At 42.3% G+C, this 14,008-nt stretch overlaps 1 protein-coding gene across 5 annotated transcripts in view; it reads left to right on the top strand.

Annotated features, from left to right (window-relative positions):
- WDR86 (WD repeat domain 86) overlaps positions 1-14,008 on the top strand; it is a 63,099-nt gene that overhangs the window by 43,831 nt on the left and 5,260 nt on the right. For all 5 annotated transcript variants that reach the window (XM_033931689.1, XM_033931691.1, XM_033931692.1 and 2 more), the window contains exon 5: positions 4,366-4,501. In XM_033931689.1, the coding sequence (XP_033787580.1) occupies positions 4,366-4,501 (136 nt within the window). The remainder of the gene's footprint in view (positions 1-4,365; positions 4,502-14,008) is intronic.

Raw genomic sequence — 14,008 nt, forward strand, 5'->3', positions numbered from 1 at the left:
AAGATTTCACAGAGTTAGATGTCGTCCCAAGGAGCTTGCCATGCTCTTTGGGTACACTCCTTCAGCATGAACACTGCTATTGATTTCAATATAAAGACACCCACATTGGTCACATTTAGTGACATAATGAATGAGAGGGGCCAAGGAGCCAAACACTTGGGGCTCCTTTTACTAAGGTGCGCTAGCGTTTTTTGGCGCAAGCAGGATATTACCGCACGCTAAGTGGCTAGAACTAATGCCAGCTCAATGCTGGCGTTAGCGTCTAGCACACGCGGTAGTGTAGTGTGCACTATTCCATGCGTTAATGCCATAACGCAGCTTCGTAAAAGGAGCCCTTGGTGTCAAAGATGCCACGAAACAATCCCTGTCCTGCAAGTAAGAACAGACTGAATAGTTCAAAAAAGTACAGTATAACAGCAAATATAAACATAGATCTAGGACTCCCCGAGGCCAATATTCAAAGGTTTTAGGTTCTTAAATTGGTCTCTTTCAGGGTAGTATTTAAACACCGTGGTCAGTGTTGATTTCAAATGCTGACACAGTGTTGAAATTTACACCTGGATATTCAGTTCTAGGCTATACCCAGATATCGTCACTGCCTATCTGGGAATAAAGCAGTTGCTGGAAGGTATCATGGCACGTCTGTCTCTACCTTAGCTCCATCCTGGACTGCCACTGTATTATCTGGATAGTGCTGGGATGGTCTGTAAACTATTTTCATTGGCATTATCCAGATAATATCGCTGAAAATTGATTGTTGGCCTGTTGAGCAACTGAAAAACAGAAGACAAATCTACTGCAATGTGTGGCGGCGAAAAGGGCAAACAGAATGCTAGGAATGATAAAGAAGGGGGATCACGAATAGATCGGAGAAGGTTATCATGCTGCTGTACCGGGCCATGGTGCGCCCTCACCTGGAGTACGCGTCCAGCACTGGTCGCCGTACATGAAGAAGGACACGGTACTACTTGTCTTTAACTAAAGTTTAAGAGAACTGGTAAATATTCAAACCCGATAGCTAATACTACTGCAAGACTTGGCTAATCATTGCCTATCATTAAACGTTAAGGGAGCTCGAAACCTTAGTTACATCAGAATAAAAAGCTACCAACAAAGCAGCTGCATGGAGCCAAACTTGTACTCATGCGTGTGAGGTGTGCCCAGGCCTGCACAGCCTCTCTAAATTACTTGCTTTGATTGAATGGCCTGCATCTATGTTTTATGACTAGAAAATGCAGATAAAATTGAAGCTTCCTCTCTATTTTATTGAGCTGAAGTGATAGATGGGGGTCCGATATGCAAAAGCTGAGCTCCAAAATTTAGCAACCTAAGGGCTCCTTTTATAAACTGGTGCTAAGGATTAGCATGCACTGAATGTGAAGGGGCTTCTTTGCATTCAGCATGGCACTAATCTGTAGCGCCGCTCTGTAAAAGGAGACCCCCCCTATTTTCAGCCAAACTTAGGAGCCTAAATTTTCACCTGAATAGAATTCTGCAAGTTAAACTTCTAAATTTAGGAGCCTAATTTAGGTGCTGAAGATAAATGCTAACCTAACATTTTTATTTTGCTGTAAATCTGCCCCTTTTGCCGCCAACCTTTTAGGCTTGTAAAATTTAAGAGCCTTATGAAACAGCATAAACTTAAGCACCGGGCCTAGCAAATTTTTAAGAGTTTAATATTCAGCGGCACTTACCTAAGCAAAAGCAGCTCTTACCTGGATAAATGCCACTCAACAGGGCCAAACACAACAACAGCAGAGGAGACGAAGCAACAAAGCAATCTAAGATGTCTAGATGAGTTTATTGCTTTGTCAGAAGATGTCACGATTCATGTTTTAGCCACTAGGCCTGCCTCAGGAGTCTGGTGTATTGATGCTTTTAGTACAAGCTATATTTTTTCATCAATACACCAGACTCCTGAGGCAGACCTAGCAGCCTAAACACGAATCGTGACAAGTCATCTTCTGACTATGAAAGAAACTCATCTAGATGAACGTCATAGACAATTTGTTTCTTCATCTCCTCTGCTGTTGTGTTTTGCCTTTGGATTTGAGAACATAAGATTGGCCCCGCTGCTGGGTCAGACCAGTGGTCCATCGTGCCCAGCAGTCTGCCCACGCAGCAGCCCCTAGGTGTAGCGCACGGTAATTTCCTGCGTGCGCTAAAAACGCTAGCGCACCTTAGTAAAAGGAGCCCATAGACTCCTATGGCTTCATCTGGAATTCCAGTAAATTAAAGTATTTGGGCATTTGCATTGGACCAACTTTAAAAGAAACGGAACAATTAAAGTCAAATATCTAAAATCAAGGATTTGTCACACAGATAGTCTCCTCTTAAGATCACCTGGTGGGGTCGTTTAGCTACCATTAAAAGGATGATTTTACCAAAGATAAATTCTATCCTAAGTATGATTCCTTTTCTTCTACACAAAAAAAACTTATACCATAGAACAGGTTTTAAGTAAATTTCTCTGGAATAACAGTCAACCTCGAATTACATTACAAAAACTGAAGAATGATAAATCGTCAATTTTCTGGATTTCTTTAATTATTATCAAGCTTCTTAATGAGGCAAGGGTCACTTTGGCTGCTAAATCAAGATTGAAAGGACCCCCCCAGCATGGTTAAATCTAGAAAAAAAAGTAAGTTTGGTTCTGCTACCCTAGCCCTTAATCTATCAATCTCTGCACAGCTGAATACTGATACTATACATAGATCCACGGCAAATACCCTCAAACACTTTGATAACTTTATAAAGAATAAATGGTCTGAATTTTCTAGAGTATCTGTAGGCATAATAAAAAGATAACAATAGAAGATGCTACTTTAGATTGGGCACAGTGGCAAAATGTGGAATATGGACGTTGAGTGATCTGATTAAAAATCAACAGTGATCAAAGCAATTCTGCAATGTTGGCTGACACCCTCAGTCTTATTGTAGTAAAGACCATTGATGTATTGAGGCTATTGTCTGTGTCATCCCTTCAAAATTAGACTTGGCTGATTGTTGTTGCGTGGTGCTTACTGGGAGAACCACCCCCCTTTTTTTCTACTATTATACCTGCCGATATATTTTTATGCTAACATTTTAAGCTGGTTTTGTGCTGTGAGTTTGACATGTTTTGACTAGTTGTAACATGTTTAAAATACTGTTATTTACACAGATTTTAATGTAGCTTGTCTGTAACATGTCCTGCTTACATTTTTGTATTTAGTTTTTGTTATGTTTGGATTTATATCATATCTATGGTATAATGTTTTGTTATTTCACTCTTATGACTTAAAATTTCAATAAAAAAAGAAAAGAAAAAAAGGTGGTAAATAAATCCTAATTAATAAATAATATCTATATTATATGATTGTTATTTCACTCTATCAGTAGATGGAAGCAGAGACTTGAAACATACAATGACATCAGTATAATGGAACATTCCTGTATACTCTTGTAGATAAAAGGTTCCTTCAGTTAATTCTTAGTTTTGCCATTAACATACTGGAATGTTCTGTTATATTGATGTCGTTGTAAGTTTCAAGTCTCTGCTTCCATCTGCTGATAGAGTGAAATAACGATCAGTCTGGACTGGTGTCAGGTCAAAAGTGCGCCGGGACAAAGGCGCGCGCAGACAATTGAGTGCAGCGCGGAGGTGCGCGCCGCAGAAAATTACTGTTTTTACGGCTCCAACGGGGGGGGGGGGGGCGTGGGGGGAACCCACCCACTTTACTTAATAGAGATCGCGCCGCGTTGTGGGGGCATTGTGGGGGGTTGTAACCCCCCACATTTTACTGAAAACTTCACTTTTTCCCTGTTTTTAGGGAAAAAGTTAAGTTTACAGTAAAATGTGGAAGATTACAACCCCCCAAACCCCCCACAACGCCGGCGCGATCTCTATTAAGTAAACTGGGGGGGGGCTACCCAACAAAACCCCCCCATCGGAGCCCCTAAAAACTGTAATTTTCTTCGGCGCGCGCCTCTGTCTTTCGCGGGGTTGTCTATGAACCGTCTGGACTAGTCTAGCTGGAAATATCAGGTAAGGATCAATCTTTCCTCATATCTAGTTTAATATGACAAATGGCTGAAAATCAAAATCAGTTCATTGTATTTGTTCCAGTACATTCTTGCACTGAAATTTGTTGAGACACTGCAGCAAATTTGGGTAATGAAGATGTTATCACAGGGTAGTAAAGTCTTAGGTTTGAAACTCTGTAATCATGCAACATAAGGTTACAGTTGGCTGCATAAACTGTCAGTTCCTTAAAAATTAATCTGACTTAGTTTTGTAGCCAAGATGCTGCTGTGGGGAGGCTTTCTCCAGGGGTTGCTTTTGGGAATGGAACTACAATAGCTTTGTTCTTCTTTCCTCTCCAGGTGGTGAGTCAGTTCTTATACTCAGGGAGTGCGGACAGAAGCGTGAAGTGCTGGGTAGCAGATACCGGAGATTGCGTCCAAACGTACAAGGCTCACAAACATAATGTTAGCACTTTGAAATACCATGCTGGGTTCTGTAAGTCACGCTTCTTTTTGAATGCATATTTATTCAGAGTAATGTTATAAAGCAGGAAGGGTAAGAAATATATATTTATTTGTAAATTCCTTTTATTGCTAACTTCAGTGAGCAGGAATTGGCATAGAATTGTACCATTTACATATCAATCATGAAACACAAAGAGCCTGATTCTATATACAGTATAGCACCTAAAAATTGGTGCCGACAAAAATGGCACTTAGCACAATTCTACAAGGTGTGCTTATCTTTTTATAGAATTGTGCTTAGTGTGTTATATAACTTAGGCACACCCCTTTAGGCCAGCTAAAACCAGGCCTAGATGCCTGTGCCTATGTTGTAAGTACACTGAGCATATTCTATAAGAATGTGCTAACTTTTAAGAGCATCCACTGGCCATGCCCCCTTTTCAAATTCGCGCACTGTAGCTGGTGTATACTTTTTACAGAATCGGGCTTTCTGAGTTGTGCGTGTAACTTTCAATTAGTTCTAATTAGCGTCATTTACGAGATGTTACTTGCTGCTTGTTGGCGCCAAATAAGCCAATTTATCAAGTTGTGTGGTGCACATTGGTATGTGTACCAATGTGCATACACAATTTGTAATGTTGTTATGTTATATTAGACTTATTATCCCGCCAGCTCCCTTAAATAAGGGTTGAGGTAGGATACAAAAAGCCAGAAGCTTTAAGTGCCATATACAGAATTTGGAAGAAACTATACTATAAACATGACACTATCTACAAACATCACATTCTACCCTGATTTCCTCCATCTTTAATAATAATAATAATAATTTTATTCTTATATACTGCCATACCGAAAAAGTTCTAGGCAGTTCACAACAAGGTGAGCTAATACATAGGATACAGATAAAATACAAATTAGAATAATGGACTTAAAAACAGATAAAGACAGAAAGCATTTACAATATAATGCAGAAAACACCGGCATGGCAGGGAAAGAAGTAATACATAGAACAGATAAAATACATCAAGTTGAATCTTCAACATATTTATCAATGACCTGGAAAAGGAGGCAAAGTGCGAGGTTATAAAATTTGCAGACGATACCAAACTGTGCGGTAGAGTTAGGTCCAGGGAGGAGTGTGAGGACCTGCAAAGGGACCTGGACAAGCTGGAAGACTGGGCAAACAAATGGCAAATGCGCTTTAACGTGGAAAAATGCAAGGTCATGCATATAGGGAAAAAGAACCCGTTGTTCAACTACAAATTGGGGGGGGCATTGTTGGGAGACAGCAGACTTGAGAGAGACTTGGGTGTGCTGGTGGATGCATCACTGAAGCCATCTGCACAGTGCGCAGCAGCCTCGAAAAAAGCCAACAGGATGCTGGGCATCATAAAGAGGGGCATAACAACCAGGACGCGGGAAGTCATCATGCCATTGTATCGAGCGATGGTGCGTCCACATCTGGAATACTGCGTTCAGTATTGGTCGCCACACCTCAAGAAGGACATGGCGGTACTTGAGAGAGTCCAAAGGAGAGCAACGAAACTGGTAAAAGGGCTGGAACACTGCCCATATGCCGAGAGGTTGGATAGGCTGGGGCTCTTCTCTCTGGAAAAAAGGAGGCTCAGGGGAGATATGATAGAGACCTTCAAGATCATGAGGGGCATAGAGAGGGTGGATAGGGACAGATTCTTCAGACTGAAGGGGACAACGAGTACGAGGGGGCATTCGGAGAAACTGAAGGGAGATAGGTTCAAAACAAATGCAAGGAAGTTTTTTTTCACCCAAAGGGTCGTGGACACTTGGAATGCGCTACCGGAGGAAGTGATCAGGCAGAGTACGGTACAGGGATTCAAACAGGGATTGGACGGATTCCTGAGGGATAAAGGGATCGTGGGATACTGAGAGAGGTGCTGGGATGTAACACAGGTATAGAAAGCTAACCAGGTAATAAGTATAGAAACCCAACAGGTCGTGCATGTGCAAGACCGGAGGGTTAGGACTACGATGGGAAGATAGGACTTCAATGAGAAACCAAGGTGGCAAGGGAGCCCCTTCTGGTGATTCAGACAGGTCGTGACCTGTTTGGGCCGCCGCGGGAGCGGACTGCCAGGCAGGATGGACCTATGGTCTGACCCGGCGGAGGCACTGCTTATGTTCTTATGTTCTTATGAATATAAGGAACTTGATTGAAAAAATGAAGCAGAATGCATTAAGATACCAACCTACTGCTTCACAATGCTCTGTTATCATAGCCCACTATATTTGTGACACATCAACCAATTGGTGACAGCTAAAACCAAATATTTATTTATTTATTTATTTAATTCGATTTCTAGTCTGTCCTCAGCGAAGCTCGGAACGGGCAGACATTTTACAAAAGCGAAGGTCATGACTGGTCATAGGGCAGTGGGTACATAGGGGGGAAAATGTTGAAATTTCACAGAGACTAAAGGGCTCCTTTTACGAAGCCGCGGTAGCGGCTTGTAATCACACGCTAACCCCCTTGCTAGCCGAAAAACTACCGTCTGCTCAAGAGGAGGCAGTAGCAGCTAGCGCGGCTGGCAGTTTAGCGCACGCTATTACACGTGTTAATCCGTTACCGCGGCTTCGTAAAAGGAGCCTTCAGGGGCTCAAAGGAGGGATACAGAAGGGGGGGGTGTGCAGTCTGTCAGAGTCTGTTTAGCTAAAAAGGAGGCCATACTATTCTCCTAAGTGGTTAATTATTCACTAATGTGCTCCTTGCTCCATGCGGTAAGCTATTCCAAAAAGGTAGCAGAGTTAATAGGGTCTGCTAGAAGTATTCTCAGTTCATTGTCTTTTCTCATATGTTTTTTGTTCCAACCCCCATATCATTTTTGTTGCTTGTCTTTGAACTGTTTCAAGTTTTTATGCATACTTAGCAAGATATGGCCTCCAAAACTGAACCTGCTCTACTCTTTTTTTCCCCCCAAAAGGACCAGAAATCTTTTTGTAAAACACCCTCTTTAACTCTTTTGTAATCTGCCTTGAACCGCAAGGTAATGGCGGAATAGAAATCCCTAATGTAATGTAATGTAATACTCAAAGTAAGGCCTCACCGATGACTTGAACAGATTCTGTTATAGAATACAATAGTAACCTGATAGTGAAAGAAAATGGAGGAGATAATGTAAAGAAATGAGAAAAACCTGGACTAGAGTCAACAGAATTTACATCGAGAAAATAAGAAAAGAAAGGAAAGGCTTCCTCCAAAATAAAATCCTCAAAGCTAGAAACTCCACAAAGTCATCTTTTCTGGTGTCCAAATAATTCAATCTGTCTATAGAACACTATTGCAGAAATCCTGGTGTTTGTCTACGATCTCTCTGGCAAACTTCAGTGTGGCCTTGATGTTTCTCTTAGAGAGCAAAGATTTCCTCCTTGCACACCTCCCATGCAAGTTAAATTTGTGCAGCCTCTTTCTGATTGTAGAGGCATGCACTTTCACAGCAACATATCAGGTAGTATATGGCTTATTGGAGGAAAACCCCCCACTAAATGCTCCCCAACCAGCAAATGTTTCAGCAACTTTTTCACAGAGAAAATAATGAAATTACAGAAAGACAACAGCCTAAATAACAACATACCCAGGGCAGCCCAATTCCTTTCCTTTTGATCTACAGGCAGGCCAGGTTTTAAGAATATCCACAATGAATATGCATGAGAGAGATTTGCCTGCACTGCCTTCTTGGTATGCAAATCTCTCTCATGCATGTTCATTGTGGATATCCTGAAAACCTGGCCTGCCTGTAGATCTCGAGGGCCGGAATTGGGAATTCCTGAACATACCAATGGACAAGCATACAAGGGTAACAGAAGACATAATGGAAGAATTTGAACCTATCACAGAGATCCCAGGTGAAGAAACTACTAAGAAGAGAAAAACCAGGCTGACCATCCCTCAACACATGCCAAATACGCCCAATGACATAATTCAAAGGCCCAGGATTCTCCTTACCTCATGGGCATTGTCAACAAATTACTACAGTTGAAACTAGAGAGTTGCACGGGGACAGAAATCCCACCCGTCCCCGCCAAAATCCCACCCGTCCCCACGAGGAATCCCTCCGTCTCCACCCGTCCCCGCGAGGAATCCCCTCTGTCCCCGCCCGTCCCTATAAACTTCTGAAATAGTTAGTTCATTTAATTATGCTACTGAATTAAAGGCTCTGGTAGAGACCCATTTACAAATAAGCAAAGACACTTTATTAATTTTGAAATATTAATTGGGAAGAATACATACTTTGTAAACGGGTTTCTACCAGAACCTCTAATGTAAATATAAAATCTCAGCTGATGAGAACCCCCAAGCTGTCAGCTGAGGACTTCCTTTGCAGTTGGCCGGGGGTTCCTTTTGCCAAGCTTGGCAGGCAGCAGTAGCGTCCCTGAGTCATAGATGCTGGCACCTCAGTGGCTCATGGATGCTGCCAGCGACTGCTGTGCTTGGTGGAGGGGAGTTCTGACCGTTTCTAGAGGAGGTCCTCTGCTGACGGTGCTTGGGGATCCCCCACCAGTCATAGCAAGGGTCAGCAAATACTTCAACACTGTAGAAATAAAACCAGAAATGCATTTCCTTTTCTTTTGAACACATTACAAAGACATCTGCTGTATACATTTCCCAAAGCTAACATATTTTAGTCAATAAATTCTGTTTTTTACCTTTGTTGTCTGGAGACTTATTTTTCCATAAAGTTGGTCCCAGTTTCTTTTTTCCGCTTTCCCATTTTCTGTAAATTCTTCTGTTGCTGTCTATGCTGTCAAATGCTGTTCCTCCTACCATGGTCCAGCATTTATCCCTTTTCTCATCTTTCGTGCCTGCCCACCAGCCTCATGCCCAACATTTCTTCTTCTATCACCCCTCTCCAGCACCATGCCACATCTCTCCCTCCATTCCCTTCTCCACTATGTCCAGCATTCCTCCCTCTTGCATCCCTTTCAGTCTGTCCCACTGTTCCATTTCCACCACAACATTTCTCCCTCTCATCTTTCTCTTTCCTATCATCTGTACCTCACTCCCTCCCTATGACCAAAAATTCTCCTCTTTCTTCCATTCCCCGTGTACACCATCTCTTTCCCTCTAACTGGAGACTTCCGGTTGACGCTCAAGGAAGATGGCAGCGTGAGCTGTGAGCTCCCACTTCCAGTTATAGAAAATCGATCTAAGAACGCTCTTTTTAGACATTACTACTTCCACCAGGACTCATACTTTATATCTCTCTACACTTCTCTTGTGAGATGACGACCAAAAAAGTCCAATCGGATCCATTGCCTGCTAATAAACAACTTAAATCGGCGCCTCCATCACCAGAGAAATCAGGTGGAAGAGAAGACCACAAGGCTGATGAGGATCCCATATTGTCTGAATTGAGAAGCCTCAAAACAATGATGAAAAATCATATTGATATATCCAAAGACATGAGAGTTGAACTCGAATCCATACACTCTCAAATTGCTAATTTGTAGTTCTTATCCCTCTCTTCCCTTATGTTCTTAGTTTTGTTACGTTTGTCAATAGTCTTGTCAGACCTGATTTTTGTTATTTATTGTATTGTTCCCCACATTTTGTAATTTTATTATTATGTACATCGCTTAGAATTATGATTAAGCAATTAATCAAATCTCCATTAAACTTGAAACTACATCACAACAGCTCTTTGAACAACTTACACTTCGTCTCTCTACCGTCGAAAAAGAACTACCGGCTGTTTGTGCCAATTCAACTGCCATACAAAAGCTAACGGCCAATCTCAAAGATATGGCGAATCGTAGCAGAAGATGCAACATCAGAATTCTAGGAATGCCTGAATGTGCCGAAGGCAGTGATACCATATCTTTCATATCCTCGTGGCTGCCGAAATTTCTTGACCTCGAGTTTTCCCCTGCACTCGAGCTGGAACGTGCTCACCGTTCCCCCTCTAAACCACTACAGGATAGCAAACATCCTAGACCCATTGTAGTTAAACTTCTCCGGTTCCAGCAAGCCCTACAGATCTTAACGGCTGCAAAGGGGAAAGCCTCCATGCTACACCAAGGCCGCAAAATTATCATTGTTCCGGACTTAGCACCTTCAACAGCAGCAAAACGGAAAACCTTTTTAGCCCTGCGACAAGAACTCAAAGACCTCAGCGCTCAATATGGACTCTTCTACCCGGCAAGGTTCCGTGACACTTACCGTAATCATACCGACAACTACTCCGACCCTGATCTTCTCCGCAAGTGGTTTCATCAAACCAAAATGGGGTGACATTCTTCTGATGTTCTCTCTCTTGTGTGTTCCTGCGATCCTACTCTGCCTATTGTTTGCACCATGACAGACACCAGCTCCAGCGTACAGCTTTAATAACTCTTTGCTCTCATTATTATCCTACTTATTTTATTATCGATCCTTTTCTCAATTCTAATGCAATATTATCAGGTTTCATATTTTATTATGCCTCCCGCTACCCTTATATTTTTACTAGTTTCTGTCTTAGAGACTTAGCTATTTTTAATATCAGCATGTTCTTTCTGATTTATACATAGTAACATAGTAGATGACGGCAGATAAAGACCAGAATGGTCCATCCAGTCTGCCTAACCTGATTCAATTTAAATTTTTTAATTTTTTTCTTCTTAGCTATTTCTGGGCAAGAATCCAAAGTTTACCTGGTACTGTGCTTGTATTTGATTAACTCCTCATATTTTTGCCTCGACCACATTAAATGTTTTTATATTCATTTTGCTTACCTTACATTCGATGTTCTAATCTTGTGCACCTGATGTGATACATCTGTGTGTGATTTGAGCCACTTTAAGTGGGAGGATATGTGGGGGGTGTCCTAATTTATTCCTCAGTTAGAATATACATTTTTGTGGATATCTTTTGTTTCATGAGTAAATCGAGGAAAATATTTGTTGTTTACCTGCAATTACATCACTTTCTTGTCCAGATCTAAAAAAAAAAAAAAATTTGACATTGATATGTGAACATTTCTTAAGAAAGAACTGAATATTTCATGGGGTGTCCTAATTTTTCACATGACTGTATATCCCATTTATTACTTCCTCCAACCATGTACTATCTATGTTGAATCTGCTCACTTCAAATTTGAAATCACGAATGTAGTCCTTCTTGCTGTAAGCCGCAATGATTCCCTGTTGAAAATTGCAGGATATAAGAAGCTGTATTGTATTGTGTTGTATTTAGACTCTGTTGCATCCCCTTGGCTCCTGTCAGCTACCTCCTCTGCTTCCTTAGTTTAGAAAAGCAGTGGTGGCTGCAGGATGAGGCTTTTCTGACCCTCAGGTCATGCTGTATCTGCTGCAGCATCAGGCTTTGCCTTTGGACTGGGCCGCCTCATGAGCCCTGGGGAAGTGGTATCTTGAACTTTTTCCATCATTCTTAATGTAGCCCAGAAGACTGTGTTTCCAGTAAAAGAAATGTCTTTGTAAACAAGTTTTCCCATCATGTTTAGCTGATTTCACATTTCAGTCATTCCAAAACTAATTGCTTGTGGTATTTCAAGTCATAATGCAGATAAACAAGACGTAGTTATCTGGGGACACTGCGGTGCCATCTTGGCCACAATGTGCGGCTTTCAACCCCCTGCATGAATCAAAATTACTTGTTAGAGCAAAATACTACCCATATAAATCCTGCACTAATTTTTGCTGCAGAAATTATACAGGTCAAATATGTGCATTTATAATTAGCTGTTTTTGTAGAGTCCAGTCAATTTGGCTCTCTCAAATGTGTTATCCCTTCATATTAAGTAAAGGGGCCAGAGATATTCTAAGGCAGTGTTTCTCAACTCAGTCCTGGAGAATCCCCTTGCCAACTGGTTTTCAGGATATCCACAATGAATATGCATGAAATAAATTTCTTTATTTATTTAAAAAATTTGTCAACCACCTATTCCTACAAAATAACATACACAAAATGAAACAAACAAGACTTGTACAAACATCTTAAATTACAGACAGGTAATTACATCTTAAAAAGCCATGGTTTGTAGTAGAGAATGACATGGTTGTTACAAGCGGCTAGCCGCGGGTAACCCGCCAGTACGGTGGGGAACAAACTGTGTTCACCGTGGCTATGGGGACAAGGCCATTCACCACCCCGTGGAGTGGTGAATGGCCTTGTCCCTGCAGTTAAGAGAGGGAACATGCACGGTCACCTATCGTGCTCCCTCCCTCCTTACTCCCTCCTCCCTCCTTCCTTACTGCCGCCGAGTCTAAACATCTCCCTGCTCCCTCCCTGCCCCTTACCTTCGTGGCCGGCGATTTCTAAATTGTTTTCCTACGAGCAGCCGGAGCGTTGAAGTGTGTGTCTGCCGTAAAGGTCATCTCTGACACAACCGGAAGTTGCATCAGAGACGACCTTTCCGGCAGCCATATGCAACTTCAAGGCTCCAGCTGCTCTATAGGAAAGCAATTTAGAAATCGCCGGCCGAAGGTAAGGGCAGGGAGGTTTGTCTGCACAGCTGTGCACTGCAAGCAGGAAACACTCCTTCTGCCTGTCGGACCAGGGCCTGTTGTCCAGGGGGGGGCGCGGGTGCATGGGGGAAGCAGCTAAGAGGTGTTCTTGCAGCAGGGGGGGGCGAAAGCGCCATGAAGGTAAGGGGCAGGGAGGGAGAATGGGAGGAAAGGTGGGGTGAGGAGGAACAGATGCTGAAGGGAAATGGAGAAGGACAGTGGGGGGAAGACGTTGAAAGGACATGAGGAAGACAGGGGGGAGAAGACGCTGAAGGGAATTGGGGAAGAGAGCATGGGGAGAAGACACTGAAGGGAAATGGGGAACAGAGAATGGGGAGAAGATGCTGGCAGGGAAGAAGACAGATGCCAGACTATGGGGGGAGCGGAGGGAAGAAGATGGGTGCCAGACCAGTTTGGGGGCGGAGGAAAGGGAGAGGCACAGTAACAGAGCAAATGGAAGACGCAGAGAGAATAGAGGCAGTGGATGGAAGGAATAAAATGAGAAGATGAGGAAAGCAAAAACCAGCTAACAAAGGTAGAAAAAAAATTATATTTATTTATTTATTTTTTGCTTTAGGATAAAGTAATATATTAGTTGTGTTGATAAAAATTTATAAACAAAGCCCTGCCAGCTGAACATCTCTTTCTCTAGTTCAGCAGCCAAAACTTTGATTTATGAGGAAGGAATAACCTAAATATTGCAGTACTGAGGTTTGTATGGATAATGGGGGGTGGTGAAGGGGACTGGGCGGTGAGGGGGACAACAGGGCAGAGACGGGGCGGTGAAGTGGATGGCGGGGACAGGGCGGTGAAGGGGACAGTGGTCTGGGGACGGGGCAGTGACAGGGACAGATTTTTTTTCCCCATGTCATTCTCTAGTTCATAGCTCCTCACAGTACAATTCATCCTAAAACCAGCATTAGGCAAAAATATATTTTATTGGAATGCTTTTGTAAAGAGTGTAATTTTGAGCATTTTTTAAAAACTTCTGAATATCCAGTTAATTTATTCCACAGCGTTACTCCTATGATGGAAATAGCAGAAGTTCTCGTATTCTCAT

The sequence above is a fragment of the Geotrypetes seraphini genome, chromosome 2 (assembly GCF_902459505.1).
Source record: "Geotrypetes seraphini chromosome 2, aGeoSer1.1, whole genome shotgun sequence".
Taxonomy (NCBI): domain Eukaryota; kingdom Metazoa; phylum Chordata; class Amphibia; order Gymnophiona; family Dermophiidae; genus Geotrypetes; species Geotrypetes seraphini.